The sequence below is a fragment of the Carassius auratus genome, chromosome 6 (assembly GCF_003368295.1).
Source record: "Carassius auratus strain Wakin chromosome 6, ASM336829v1, whole genome shotgun sequence".
NCBI classification, from domain to species: Eukaryota; Metazoa; Chordata; class Actinopteri; order Cypriniformes; family Cyprinidae; genus Carassius; species Carassius auratus.
Genome location: NC_039248.1, coordinates 9,257,414 through 9,272,573, shown reverse-complemented (window position 1 = coordinate 9,272,573; position 15,160 = coordinate 9,257,414). Strand labels below are relative to the sequence as shown.

Below are 15,160 nucleotides of genomic sequence, written 5' to 3'. Positions count from 1 at the left end.
TAGGAAGATGAGGCACTAGTGAGGTTTGAAAACCAAAGTGAACACACTTACACTACACTCAAGTAAAGTTTACTCAAATGATACAGTGACAATTAATCCTTCAGACGAATTACTTATAGATTCTTCATAAATATACATTAAGCCCTCATATTGTAATTATAACATGGAAAGCGAACAGATTGGCAGTTTGGATAAAAGGTAAGTAAATTAAACGTTACATCATCATCAAGTGCAACGAGAATACCAGCTCAGTTGCTAAATACTAACTAATTATCAATCCAAAGTTACTCTTTCTGGTTTTCATATAAGTCATTGTCCAAATGACAGACAGCAGTATACAATGAAATATAATCCAGACATGAGAGGACATCAAGAAAATGCCACCAAATGAACATAATGGGCTCAAATTCACACCAGTTCCCATAATAAGAAATTGTTTTAATAAAATTTAGTGCACTGGGGTAATGCATAATATATATCACATTGTATAGTGGTTAAGTTAAGCAACATCTCACTAGTTCTTAAATGTTTTTATCTAAATGACAGCTGGAAGTGCTACAGTGCGCCTTTTAAAGTGTGTCCACAGCTCAATGAGGTCTTTGGAAGAAGTATTTGGCACAAAATAAATGTCTTAGTGTGAGCATTTTGTTCCCTTGGTGTTCCAAAAATATGTCTGTTGCGTCACGTTAGCGTAGGGCTGGTTGATTACACTCCCAGTCACACTGGGTAGTGATGTTTGAATGTGACATGAAAATGCATCGCTCTCGAATGATAAATAACAGATTTAATTGCTCATATGAGAAGACAAAAGCAGGACGGCAGATGCTACAGGACTGTAGCTTCTTCCATGGCATTGACCCATCTGGAAAAGAGCAGAATTTTCACATAATGTAATAGCATTTGTGTTAATGTGTTTTATATATATATAATATTATAATGTTTTTGAAAAAAGTATTTTATGCAAAAAAAGGCTGTAAAAATACAGTAAAAACAGTAATATTGCAAAACTTACTAATCCCACTGCTATATGTACACATTATAAATGGCTGTATTGTTTGAATGTAAAATGTATTTTAACCTCAGTGCAGTGTGACTGTCCTGGGCTCTGAAAGTGTAGAAGAGAGTGCTTTTGTGGTACAGCTGAAACATGCTGCTCTCCCCTTCAACCTCTGACCTCACAGAGAAACCCAAGAGAGGAAGGGTCTCGCATGCAACCCTCTCCTTACATAAAACAATAGGACACAGAGAGAGATTAGGAGCTGCATATTGCAAGTTAATGTGTGCAAAAATGGGACTGTGTGTATTACCTCAGGCTGTGGGTATGCGTAGAGAACTTTATCTTTCAGGAGGAACCACAGGCTTCTCCAACTTCTCTTGCTGTTCCTGCACCTGTGCAGGGTTCCACTCATCACCCCATTGGACACTGTCTCCTAGGCAACAACACATGATGTTTCACCCCAAATCCAAAGGAAAAAAAATATAACATTAAATGAATAAAAATTGTAAGGGGTTTAATTGTAATTGAAAAATAATGCAATGCTGAACATTTTAATGGTCTTCTAATAAGACTCTTTTAATAGCAACACTTAATAAAACTAATATGTGTCATAATCAAACAATTCAGAGTGAGATCAGAGTAAATCGTGATCCACTGGACTGATATTTAGTCCAAGGATATTAATCTAGAGGTTACCTGATTGAAAGACAGTTGGCCTTTTCGACTCCTCCACAGACTCGATGGATGAATGTTTTGGAAGACAGAAGAGAGCGGTCGACTGGAGCTCTCTGTTATTGTGGCAATATCTTTCAAACAAATGCACATACAATTATGATGAGAGTCTTGCATAACTATGTTGAATTAATCAAACTAATTTAATGAAAGACATTGTGTTTGTACCATGCTTACGCAGCTCGGTGTAACAATGGTCACACACTTTGGCACGTCTGTTCTTCATGTATTTGAGGGGGAATTTGTTCTTACAACAATCTCTGCAGAAAATCTATAAACATTATAAGATGAGAAAATCACAATAATGCTTATGAGTGGTTTTTGATGCAAAATTCAAGTTGGATGATAAGTTATTAACCATCAGGTCATCCAAGACGTAGAGTTTGTCATCTGAACAGATTTGGAGAAATTTAACATTACATTACTTGCTCACCAATACATCCTCTGCAGTGAATGGGTGCCGTCAGAATGAGATTTGAAATAGCAGATAAAACATCACAATAATCCACAAGTAATCCCTACAAGTCCAATCCAGACTTGCTGTGTGCTTGTTATAAACAAATCCATTATAAGGAGTTTTTTATTTCAAACTGTTGAGCCTCTATCCAGATTATTGTGTTTATCCAGTGAAAAAGTTGTCTCATCTGAATAAGGAGAGAAATATGCACAGATCAAGCACTGGTTACAAATACTTGGATTATGGATATTTTGTCCAGAAGTGATGGTTTGAAGGTAAAAACATCATAATGATACATTTGTTTATTACAAACGTGCTGCTTTTCTCAGCTGTTTGGCCTCTCATTCACTGCAGATGATTCACTGGTGAGCAAAAGATGTAATGATAAATTTCTCTAAATCTTTTCCAATGAAGTGACAAACTCATCTACAGCTTGGATAGCCTGCAAATATACATTTTTAGGTGAGCTATCCCTTTAAATGTATTTGCACCTTGCCGCAGGCATGGCAGTGATGTCGTCTGTTTGTGAGGCTGAAATGTGAGTGACAGTTCATGCAAACCGTCACCTGGGAAACAGACAGCAGAGGAGGAGCGTTCTCGCCGAGGCACATCTCTGGACCATCCACTAACTGAAACACAGGACATATATCATTTCACAACTGGAAACAAAATGTCAACTCTTTCAGGTGTTACCATTTTAATCACAAAAAGCTTTGAAAGCTTCCTCACCCCAAAAGAGTCTACCGGGTCTCCTGATATGGGGCTGAGATTCACTAATGTCCGACTCAGTATAGCAAACCAGCCGTCTCGTTCAGTGCAGGAGCTGCACACAAGAACACATGCGTCAGTCAGACATGACACACATACGCTACATATGTGTGTGTGATAGGAGTTTGTGTATGTCACTTGCTTGGCAGACAAAGTGATGCTTATATCTTTCACGTCTATCTTTAATGCACTCTGAGCGTTCTCTATCGGTGGCTTGCTGACCTGAAAGACAAAAAAGTTGTAATTCACTCCCTGTTTGGGGTTCATATAATTAAATTAGGCATTTAAATGATGATGATGTTCATGTATTTATTTTGTCTATTTATATTTTTTTTTACATTTTCAAACATACAAATAAACGCAGGCTGGAATAAGATTTTTTTTTTTTTATTATTTAATCCCTTTTGTATTATAAATTTTTCCTGTCTTTTTTCTTTTAGTTCTGTTTTCTCATTTCATTTATCTTTTATGCATTTTAATTTCTTATTCTGTTACATGTTAGTTTTTACTATTTTTATGACATTTATGGTTTTCAATAAAGCCCTTTTGTAAAGACTTTTAAAAGGCTATATAAATAATGTTATACATAGATACAACCAGCGTTATTTAAGTATTATTCATATATTATTAGACTATTTCTTAATATTTTTAATACAGTTTTAATTTAATATTTTCAGTATTCATTTCATTTGAGTAATTTTGTTAAATTCTTGTCTGTTTGGTTTTATTTTTATTCCAGTTTTATTTCTTTTATTTTGGCTGTTTTGTAACAGTTTTTAGTTTAAATAACAGCACCGCTTATAATTAGTGTCTTGAGCACTAAATAAGCCTTAGTGTAATTAGTATTAGTGTTCTCCCTATTGAGAAAAGATGGTTTCCAAGAACTATTGTACATGAATAAACACTAGAAGTGTCCGTGGATGTTGTCAGCTATACCTCCATTCCTGCCAATGATAATCTGTTGATGAGTCTGTATTTGCCATCTTGCTGAGGATATGTGTACAGCATTATGTCATTCATCTGAAAATGTAAAAAGTAACAAAAACTGTGTCACTCACAACATTCAAGCACAAAAAACAGTCAATGTTCACCACAAAGGGGCGCTATGATGTTGCTTTGCTGCATCACTGCTCTGTCCATCAGGGACCACAGGAAATGTTTTTTATTAAGGCAGGTTGTTACAGCAAGGCAACATGACATAGTGATTTAGAACAAACTCAAATGTGCATTTAAGCTGAGAATAAACAAAGAGAATACTAATTCGCTAAGACACTTATTTCTCTGTGAAACAGATAGAATAGAAGTCTGATTCCGTTTGTGTTCAGACAACTGCCAAATAATGTGGACATTATTCTGGGTTATCATAGGCAGTGAAGAATACATCTATACACAACCTAAATTCATCGACCTCTAGACAGGATGTTGTGCAAACACTGGATTTAGAAGAGCTTTCCTACCATCAGATAATGCCTGATGAGGCAGCATATTTTGTCTTCTGCAATGTTATTCAGTGGTGCAAACAAAATCTTCTGCATCAAGCAATAGATTATGAGGGATATTCAAGTTCAGTACTGGGGGCCACATGCCCGTCTCAGTGCACAACTGTCCATCTGACTGAAAAGTCTACAATATACAGTATTTCTGACAGCCCATCTCACATCCATCCTGTCACCCTCTGTTCTGTTATCTCAACATATTGCTTTCTCCCTGTTCCCACAGACTTATTCTGGGGTGAGAACAGCACAGCAATAACAATAGCACATGTAGACATAAACACACACAGAACAACATCCTGTCAGGAAACTCTAAAAACAAGTAAAATAGCTCACAAACACAAAGGAGAGACACTAGAGACTATACAGAAAGAAAGCAACTGTGTCTCTTGCGTACTCAACTTTGGCAATCTCATCTCAGCTACTTAAAGTCATATATACTCATTTATACATACATAATATCTTGTATCTTTGATAATTAAGTTGTAAAATTAATGTGAATAAAATAAAATCACATACCAAGAAAAGGTGGCGTGGCTGCTTGCACTTTCTGCTGACCTTCATCAAAGTGCCTTCTTTCACAAACGCCTGGAGCAAAGATACAGATTAAGACAACCTTGTTCATTATTACAGCTTTAAAGCTCCCCATGTTCAGAAAAATAAATCATAAAATATGATTTGATGAAGGGTATGTGATCAGTGAGCCACTGAATTTCTCACTCTCCCAGGTTGCAAGAAATCAGTCAGACCCAGAACACTGTGTTCAATATGGACCAAACGCAGGAGATCCGCCTGAGAAAGAGAAAAATAATGCACAAATGCCCTTAGATGGCACAGCAGGGTCATTTACACAAACTGCATAGGTTCCACATACACAGACTATCTATAAGCACATTAGGCTAAAAAACACATACTTACTCCATTCTTAAGTCTGTCATTGACATGATGAGCAACATCTGAGACCACAACCAAAGCATCTGAGGAAAGAGAGAGACAGATTACAAGCATAAACATTACATAAATACTACATATTTTATTGTACATAGAACTGCATGTATATTAAATATCTGTATTAAATAAATATACCATATATTAAATATTTCCTTAAAAAAAATGCCATCTCAATAAGTTATTAAAAACGGCATAAATAATATAAATAAATAATATAAAAATAAATACAATATAAATAAATGTATATTATGTCACACTGCAGAACTTAACCGAACTCCCTTAGAAACAGATACTCCCTTACAGCAGCAAATCATAAATAAATGACCCTCATATATAAATAATGTAGAAAGGCTGGATTATTGAAAATCCATGATGGGGTCAAAGGTCATTTGCCTTTTGTGAAACTATCTAGAAGATCAGAGATATGTTGTTCCTTAAGCAAATCAACTATACACACACAGAGATGAAACCAAAGGATTCGTTTGTAATTGCAAACATGTCAAGATAAGAATCAAAACATCGGTTTCTTAAAACTGATGAAGCCTACATTAGGAAACAAAATGCCTCTCTCATTTACTGTAATCCAAGATACACAGAAAAATGAAGATACTGTTGTCTGTGAGTAATGCTGAGATTTACTTTGTGTATTTTCAAACTCTCTGGAGTCTGGTGAGAGGTTGTTCAGGTAGTCTGTTGGGAAAACAACAACAACAAAAAGCAATAATGCTACAGGTCTTGGTATAAAAATTGCAGGAAAAAAGAAATATGCATTTCAAAAAACATATTTCTATTGATAAGAATTAATAAGGATATACAATTATTAGTTAAAAAGTATTTAGTAGTCACCTGTTAGCAGCATACGGTATTGTAGGATGCGCACAATGACCTGCAGCAAATGCTTTTTCAGGGTCCCTGCTTCTGGTAGCTGAGATATAAAACACACGCTACATTACATAGATATATATTTAAAAACATGCCATCTGAGAAAAATGAACACACAACTCAAACACATTTACATGTAATAATACAATACAAAAAAACACTCAAATCACACAGTGCAGTATGGACATGTGCTTAATGACAGTGGCAGGTTGATGGATATGCCTAATAACAAGAAAAGATCTGGTTCAGTTAAAGTTTATCAATGAAAACAAAAATATCATATATCCCTTACTGTGCTTTGTATGTGTTCCAGATAATTCAATTTTTCATCATAATGACTGATGTATGAAGAGAAAATGGAAAACTCTGTCTTCTTTGCCAGGATGATTTCAGCAATACCTTCATTCTGATCCCTGATGAGTGAAGTGGAATGCAGAAAACAGATGAAATGATGACAGATGGACATTATTTGAGGACGATAAACAATTGAAGGTAGCATATGCACATGCATGTGTGGGGAAGAGTGTCTTACCATTCTTTTAGGCGAGTCTCCAGTAACGTGTGTATATTTTGGTGGAGACTATAAATATCAGGTACCTCTGTCCACACTGTCATCAGCCTCTCATCCGCTTCAACTGACTATTGTGTGAAAGTGTGGGGAAAAAAAGTAGAGTTCACATTCATTTCTATTTCTCTGATTTCACGCAACTCTCTTTCTACTAAAATCCACAGACAATGTCAGTGAGAAATATGAATGCTCCACCTCATAGAGAAGTTGTAAAGTCTTGACATGCCTTAAAATGAAGAAAAAGAAGCATGGTCATAATAACATAGCTAAATGGTAATCATTTTATCAGTGATGAAATTAATTTCTGCCAATCAGCTGACAGACTTCAGCTGTTGTTTCCATGACTTACTGGGCCTCACTGTCCAGAAGCTCTTTGGCACTATAGAAAGCCCTGGAACAGTTGACATTCTGAAATAAAATGGCAATAAATGAAAACAAATTTAAGCAAGACCCATAGAAACACTAATAATAAGCTTACCAGTTTGTCAGATGACTTTGTCTTTTTCTCTTGTGAACAAGCCACACCCACGGACACACCCACTGTTCCATCTTGTCTCACATTAGGAGAACAGAAGGTGTAGAGGCTAAATAACAGAAAAAGTAGAATCATGACACATTCACAAAAAAATAAAGAAATAAACTACCTACAGTAGTTAAAAATAACCTTTCTTTATTAGGAATGCAATACTTTGAGCTTTTAAGGACTAAAATACATATTAATGCCTGTTATTAGATCTAACCAAAAGATCTTACATGCGTTTCATATGCCTAATATTTACCTAAGAGTCAACCATCAAGCTTTCAATATGTTAAATAACACATTTGCTTATGATTCCAACTCTTTATGCTGTTTATAGTGTGTCTAGTTTCTCTAAACTGAAACATACTGAAGAAGAAAAAACATTTATTTTACACAACGGTATTGGAATTAGTCCTGAGCTTCATAACATAACATAAACATAACATAAACATAATAAAACAATATATCAATTATATAAACAATTTTACCTATCTGTCTCTTGCTCAGATGGCTGACTTTTCCCCTGGAAGCCCGGCAGACTGCTCATGTCCACATAACCATCAGTATCACTGGCTGAACTCTGATTTCGTTGACTCTGAATGACTGGATTCAGGAGGCGAATCCGCACATTCTCATAGTGAGAAGCAGCCTTTTGAACGTTCTCGTAATCTGAAGAGTCTGTATTGGGAGATGAGAAAGATCGAGGTTTGGAAAGGGGATGGGGCTCAAAGAGAGACCCTAGCTCCATAGAAATGGTGCTCGAAGACAAATCATTATTAAGGGTGAAGTTTGGTCCCCATTTTTGTCTATTCTTTTGAAAGACAAAGGATGAAGGGGACATAGGTGGTGTGCAATCTGGAGTGCTCCGCAACTCCTGGCTCCCTATGTTATGCCTGATAAAATCCATGCGTTTGCATGACCCTTGCGGACTTGACTCAGACGAGGACCTGGAGGAGATGGAGCGATTATCCATAATGCTTTTACGATCTGATTTCCTAAGGAATCGTAACGGCAGAAGGTATCGCTTGAACCCAAAATCAGGCTTCTTGCAAGAAGCAGAGACTTCGTTCGGGAGGGATGGAGAACTTTTTCTGATTGGTCGCTTTGTGATGGATGCCAGTTCAAAAGGGGGTGGTATATCAACTGGGGTGACTTTAGCCAAGTTTGAGTTGCCTTGTGAAAGACATCCCAAGGAGCCTGTCAGTGCAGGTCTATCTCCGAGGAAACACTGATCTGAATAGAAGGAGCTTGGGTGTAGCAGAAGCCGCCTATTTCCTGTTGCAGGGCTATTCATTAGGTCAACTCTCTTACTGGAGGTTTCCACAGATATAGAACGAGTCATAAAATACTTCCTGTTCTGAAGGAAATCTTTGGCATGGATTTTTGGCTCTGTTTCTTCATACATATGATCTACTGTGAATTCTTTTCTCTCAGATCTACTCAAGTGGTCAACCATTTCTTCTTCTTCTTCTTCCTCTTCATCTTCTTCTTCTTTCCCAATGCTCTCTCCTTCTTGATTTTGTTGTAAACTTTGGCCTTGGCTTTCAGATTGCTGTTGAATGAATGAGAAAGCACTGATGGCATCAAGATTTAAGCTCGCAGGTATCGCATCATCATGTTTAACCACATGTTTGCTACAGTAATTGTGATTTGTATCTGCTATGTCATCATCTGAGACCATTTCAGAGCCAGAAAAAGGCTGAGAAGAAGAAGAATTTGAAAAAGAAGTCATTTCGGACTCAAGGAGAGTTTCGTCTCCACTGTCTGATGAAGGACAGTCTGGAGAGTCAATAGCAGCTGAAGGATCCTGAGATTGACTGTTGTCTGATAAATCCTTTTTTCCTTTTTCTTCCATTTGATCTTTTTCTAACTGTATTTCATCATCCTCTTCCTCGATGGAAGTTGAAGACAAATCAGAGCCATTTAATCCCTCCTCCAAAGTTAGCATCATAATATCTCCATTGGCATTGTCCTCTGTTTCTTTTATTTGGAGAGGTTCTGTTTGTTCAAAAAGGTCACACTCAGAAAGTCCATCTTTGTCTGCTAACGCCTCACCTGCATCACAAATATCAGGAAGCATCCCTTCTATGTCTTCTTCACTTGAAAACATTCTGTCTGGGACTATACAATTTGGATAAAATGCGTCAATTAAAGTTTTATTGAGGCAAATTTCATCATACAGGAATCTGTCTGTGTGTGCACTGCATCCATAACCTGCATTAGAAGCCAACTGAACATCACTAGAGGTTTTATGTGATGTTGATACACCATTTCTAGTCAGTCTCCATGCTATATTCCCAGTGTCCTCTACTTCAATCTGATCGGTCTTTATATTATCATCCACGTTTCTCTTACTGCATGAATCAGAAAGAAGGTCCATCAACTCTTCCTCATCCTCTGACTTTAATGTTTCACCTTCTTCTAAACCCTCCTCCAAATCTAAATCAATTCCCTGTGCTAACTCATCTCCACATCCTAACTCATCTCCCTCTTCCACAATAACATCTGGTTCTGTCTCTTCTGCTTGCATTGTCTTTTCTGTATGTATTATTTCCTCTGTCTTCCTCTCTTGTGACCCTTCCTGTTCCAGAACTATTTTTCCATGCATTTCCATGATAAGATCTCTTGAATTTGGAGACCTTCGGCTTTTGTTAGTGTGAAGCTTATTGAAGTACATGTTTGAAGCGAGATGATGCTGGAGATATTTTCTTGTTTTGGATGCAATTTTTGTTTTAGGTTCTTGATTATCACAAAATTATTCAGAAATAGGTGGTTGATATTGCCCATTTAAGAAAGGCTAAGCCTGGAACTGTCCTTTGGGGCCCAAGAAATGATCCTGAAACACGATGAGAAAATATTAATATTTACAAAAATAGTTTTTACTGGAGAGTAGCATATGAACATTGTAGCAATTCAGGGGATCAAAAAGTAGTTCATCCTCATCCATCCTCACTATAAAAATATTAATTTCCTTGAAGATTGCTGGAAAATGTAAATACTAGCCTATTTCTGTTTCCGCATTTCAAAATTGTATGTATTATTGGTTTGTGAAATTGATTGCAATTTCTGAATGAAAATTGTTTTTCAGGGTGATTTATGCATTAAGGTTTTCTGTTTACAGTTGAATGAAACAAACTGCAGCTATGCGCAAAATATAGAACATAAAAAAGTTTTAAAAATAATAAAATAGAAATTTACAATAAAAATCTGACTAAAAAGAGATACATTTTCATCAACTTGACAGATTTAAACATTTTGCTTTATTTTCTAAGGTCACAGTAAAAACTTTTTAACTGCATATTTGTACTTTTATGTACTTATGTATATTTTGCCTTTAAAACATGTATTAAAACCTTTGTAACATACTTTAACTTTAAATGCTAAACTAAATCCATCATTAAAAGTATTATCTACACAAAGTGAAATACACCATTTAAATAGGCTACTGTAAGTATTGTATGTACTGTATGTTTGCAATACATATTGTTATTTTTACTACAAGATGTTGCAAACACAGCTACAGTGGAAATTGTATTGTTAATGCCTCCAAAAGAATATTACTATATGTTACGTCCACAGCAAGGGCTAAAAGTGCCTATATACTGTGGCTTAAGAAATAGGCTATCATAAGAGAAATATTAATATGTTATGCTCAAACCAGTGCTGGCATTTTGATTAAGCAAATAGGCATATTGCATATGTTCTACATGAGGTGCAAACAAAATCTTCACAAATATTTAAATATCTAATCAATGTAATCCGAGCAGCTGTACATTACTCCATATAGCACAATACAATAACAAAGTGGAATTCGAAAAGTGTGCAACTCAAAACTCGATACTATTTCACATAATTTCAGACATTTATATTTCCCAGACACATATTTCTCTTTTCCTAAATAAAGTTACCTTACTTGGTTTTCGTAACCACATTATCACGTTAAAAAACTCACCTGCGCTCATCGTCGAACATCATCTGTGATCTGAGACAAGGCAATGACAGGTCAAATTCATTTGAGCACGATGAAATCGTAATCCAGGGAGAATTTACACGAGATTATAACATGAGATTATATATCAACTACTGCATTCTCCTACTTCATTTTGCGATATAACTGTAGTACAGGCGCTCGGCACGAGCACGAGCACCAGCACGAGCGCGCGCAAACACATGGTCTTTTTGCCTCGACTTCCTGAGGAAAGGGCGTCAGGACAAAAAGCAAAAACAGGAGTTTTTAAATCAAGGCTAAATTTATTTTATTTTTATTTTTTTAATTGAGAGAGAGAGAGAGAGAGAGAGAGAGAGAGAGAGAGAGAGAGAGAGAGAAAGAGAAGGCCTTTGTATAAATTCAGGAGCACACCGATGTGATGACAGATTTGTCCTAGCCTGTAGCCTATCTCACAAAATATATAATACATATTTTAAATAAATGTTAAAAATAGAGACTGGACTTTGGTCAAAGCTATTTTAGGGAGTTTGCTTTACAGGAAATGGCTCTCGTATATCCCGCATAACCTTCCTCAGCAACAGACATCCAAAGAGCAGACTATTCTATGTTCTAATATTTCATTTTCTATAAACTTGTCCCTAGTGACAATTAAAAAAGTCATACTAGGCATAACTAATCCATAATGCACCGAAACACACACACACACACACACACATGCACACACACACAAGAGCATTAATCTGATTTTGACATTCAGATTAAATCACTGAAGTGAATGCAGAAAAACAGCCTCGGGACTACAGAATATCTTTTCATGTACATCTCTCATACTAATGTCAAGATCACGGGTTAAAACCATATAGTTCAGATGTGATGTCAGTGTCTGTTTGTAAATGCAAAGTAAAGCACTGCTACTGTTGCACTGACCAAAGGTCAGAGACATCATACGTTTGTCGATGTTAACTTCAGCTGCATCTTGTGAAGTGACCAATGAGTTGATCCAGGAGTAAAATGTGCAACGGTTATTTTTACATTTATGATTAATAGTAGGAAGCCATTTCTATGGGCTTAAATAAGGCCATGACCTTTTCCCAACAGCTCTACAGAAATATGCTTCCTTCCTCAAATGTCTTTAGCCTGAGTTTAGTCTGGGTTATGAACATTCAATTCTCCGGGAGAAAAGTACAATGAAAGAGATAAACAACCTACTCCTAAAATAAAACATAAACCTAACTTTAATGTAATACTCATTTTATTTGATGTAATGTTATTTGCTATAGATCGTAAACAGTTGTCCATCTTGTTTCTAAAATGATTTATTTTTTTTGTAATATCCTGGGAATGGAGTGCAGAAACGTGTGTGTATTTATATGGGAATATTATGTCCTTCTGTATTCGACTATTTATCTGTTTGCAAATTTATTGCAGCATGAATGGGATTCAGAGAAAGGTTTTCCTTTTCATTAATTCCAGATTTTAGCAAATCACTATGTCACAGGCTTGTCATGAACTAGAATAAAAAAAAGAAAGTATACACAATACACTGTATCACATCATAGTGTCTCCGTATTTTCTTATCCCTGATTCATATTCACCGCACTTAGGCTCAACACCCTGAAAGTGTTGTAGTTAGTCATAACCTGAATGTGTAATTCAGAATAAAAAAAAATAAAAAAAAAGGAAACCAATGGAGGTTTTATCTCACTGGCACACAGAGCATCTGCAGTGCCTGACTCACTCAGGTTTGTAGTCATAAGGCTAAAGTAAGCAATCAGTAAACTTGCTAGAGACAAATGTTAAGTATACACACACATAGACACACTAAGTGGAGACAAACACAGTGACACAAAATCACTGTTCATTGTTTGAACAAAGAAGGGAAAAAACACCCTGAACACGCCACCCTCTCAAGTTCAAGCAGGAAATGCTGAGCATGATAGAGTAGGCTGAATATTTATCAAGGATTCTGTCATCTTAGTTTTTTTCCTTTCGATCATAATTTTCACTGTAAAAGTGAATGTGCTTACCAGTCAATGACTCGTTGAAGCAGGACATTATGAAAATTGTATTTCAGCTAATTCATCAGCTCTGACTGAAGAATAAATTTTCATAGCAGCTATGAAACAACACATTTCTAAGGAACTTACTTTTGCTCATTATTGAGGTGTTTCTAAAAAGTCCAACCAGTAAGAAGAGTTGAGGAACTGACACAAGGAAATATCAACTGTAAATAAGGAAGGAGATTTATGGTTTCATAATTTCCAAAAAAAATGAGTGTCTTCACATATAATTATTGGCTGTATGAAATGTGCAGTACAGGTAAAGCTCGGGGTTAAAATGCATATCAATTTCTATGAACTTTAACATTGATTTAAAAGAGTTGGATATAATCTTTATTATTCAAGTAGAAACATAAATATTGCTTCAGAATAAAATGAGCGTTCTCAATAGAATATGACTATTATGGGAAGATTGTTTAAATTGAAATTTTATTTAATAAACACAGCAACAAGATAGTTATGCAAAGCAATTTAAAACTCATTTACATTTTTGTAATTGATAAATATATTAACTTAATATGGTCAAGATACACAAACCCTTGAAATTAAAGCATGTTGAAAAGATCACTGAGGAGGACCGTTTCATCATCATCATCGTCCTCAGCCCCAAAAATAAAACTCCATCCTTCATAACCAGGCTGTTCGCCCATAAAGAAGTCATCATCCATCCGTAGTGAATGAAGCAGCTCCTCTAAACCAAAATGCTGGAAACCCCTTTTACTATGAAATGTCTCTTTTTTGACAAAGGGATGGCTGTCCATATCCTCTTTTTCATCTTTCTTGAACTTTCCCTCCCTAGCCTGATCAGGTTTGGTTAAGTAGTCCATTTGATCATAGACTCGTCTCTTCTCCCTGTCGGATAGTACTTCATATGCTGGAGGAAAAAAATGAACAAAATTAATCATGAAATACTTCACTTCATATAGATATATAGAGAGAGAGAGAGAGAGAGAGAGAGAGAGATAGATAGATAGATAGATAGATAGATAGATAGATAGATAGATAGATAGATAGAATCCAAACCATAGATAGTTTTACAACCAAACACACACCTTGAGCAATATGTGTGAAGACCTGCTGTGCATTAGGACTTTGGTTTTTATCAGGATGGTGTTTAAGGGCCAGCCTGTGAAATGCTTTCTTGATATCTCTTGAAGATGCTGAGCGAGAAACTCCAAGCAGTGAGTAATAGTCACTCAAACAAGTACAGACACAAACACATAACAGAAGTATGAAGCATAAATGCTCTGCTGTAGCCATCATCCACCTGAGAAACCAATGAGAATAATAACCAATACATACATATAACCTTTTTTAAAATATTAAAATGTAAAGTGAATGTACTAGAAAACAATCTATTATGTTACCTTAATGAGTAATGTCACATTTACTTGCACAAACACTTAACTTTTTTAAAATCAATCCACTCCACATCAATTCACTTTTTTAAATCAATTCACACTGGCGTCCTAGAGAGCACCCACAGGTGTAGCTCATCACATCAACTATGGACATGTTCCACCATATTTAATTAAAATGTCTAAGGCTTGTTTTGAACAACAAAGCCTACATTTACTGTTTTATGTGGTGTGTATGTGTGTCAATGTTTCGAGGTATCGTAGCTGCTAATGAACACGATTCTTTAACAAAAAAAAAAAGCCGCCTTGCTCGTTCATTTCATGCGGGAACACCGCGGACTTGGCAACACTGAAGCGCACCTGAATGGATATTTTTAGTGAACTGATTCAAAAGATTCGATTCAATAGAATGAGTCAAATTCACT

At 35.9% G+C, this 15,160-nt stretch overlaps 2 protein-coding genes across 4 annotated transcripts; both read right to left on the bottom strand.

Moving 5' to 3' along the window:
- Positions 1 to 417: 417 nt before the first annotated feature.
- fgd5b (FYVE, RhoGEF and PH domain containing 5b) lies at positions 418 to 11,544 on the bottom strand. 3 transcript variants are annotated; one of them, XM_026260340.1, is made up of 21 exons: positions 11,321 to 11,544; positions 7,857 to 10,204; positions 7,327 to 7,432; positions 7,198 to 7,256; positions 7,044 to 7,074; positions 6,813 to 6,919; positions 6,573 to 6,693; positions 6,245 to 6,323; positions 6,038 to 6,088; positions 5,366 to 5,424; positions 5,168 to 5,239; positions 4,967 to 5,035; positions 3,891 to 3,974; positions 3,097 to 3,176; positions 2,916 to 3,009; positions 2,678 to 2,815; positions 1,898 to 2,000; positions 1,694 to 1,803; positions 1,308 to 1,430; positions 1,079 to 1,221; positions 418 to 862 (listed from the first exon to the last, which is right to left on the bottom strand). In XM_026260340.1, the coding sequence occupies exons 2-21, from the start codon at positions 10,043 to 10,045 to the stop codon at positions 826 to 828; spliced, it is 3,855 nt and encodes a 1,284-aa protein (XP_026116125.1). In that variant the 5' UTR covers positions 10,046 to 10,204; positions 11,321 to 11,544; the 3' UTR covers positions 418 to 825. The 3 variants fall into 3 exon arrangements, with proteins under 3 accessions (XP_026116125.1, XP_026116134.1, XP_026116144.1); XM_026260349.1 differs by having other exon boundaries at positions 2,753 to 2,815; XM_026260359.1 differs by having other exon boundaries at positions 7,857 to 8,046.
- Positions 11,545 to 13,787: 2,243 nt separating this feature from the next.
- LOC113095013 (dnaJ homolog subfamily B member 9) lies at positions 13,788 to 15,105 on the bottom strand. Its single transcript, XM_026260622.1, has 3 exons — positions 14,745 to 15,105; positions 14,430 to 14,644; positions 13,788 to 14,251 (listed from the first exon to the last, which is right to left on the bottom strand). Exons 2-3 carry the CDS (start codon positions 14,638 to 14,640, stop codon positions 13,923 to 13,925), a joined length of 540 nt encoding a protein of 179 aa, XP_026116407.1. The 5' UTR covers positions 14,641 to 14,644; positions 14,745 to 15,105; the 3' UTR covers positions 13,788 to 13,922.
- Between the last annotated feature and the right edge of the window lie 55 nt (positions 15,106 to 15,160).

Bases quoted from the DNA above. Each gene is read 5' to 3' on its own strand.
- fgd5b (XM_026260340.1), bottom strand. From the start codon at position 10,045: ATGTACTTCAATAAGCTTCACACTAACAAAAGCCGAAGGTCTCCAAAT. The intron at 6,089-6,244 runs GTGACTACTAAA...TTTTCCCAACAG, and splicing joins ATACCGTATGCTGCTAACAG to ACTACCTGAACAACCTCTCA. The intron at 3,975-4,966 runs GTATGTGATTTT...TTACATTTTCAG, and splicing joins AGCCACGCCACCTTTTCTTG to ATGAATGACATAATGCTGTA.
- LOC113095013 (XM_026260622.1), bottom strand. From the start codon at position 14,640: ATGATGGCTACAGCAGAGCATTTATGCTTCATACTTCTGTTATGTGTT. The intron at 14,252-14,429 runs GTGTGTGTTTGG...TTTTTCCTCCAG, and splicing joins CTTCACACATATTGCTCAAG to CATATGAAGTACTATCCGAC.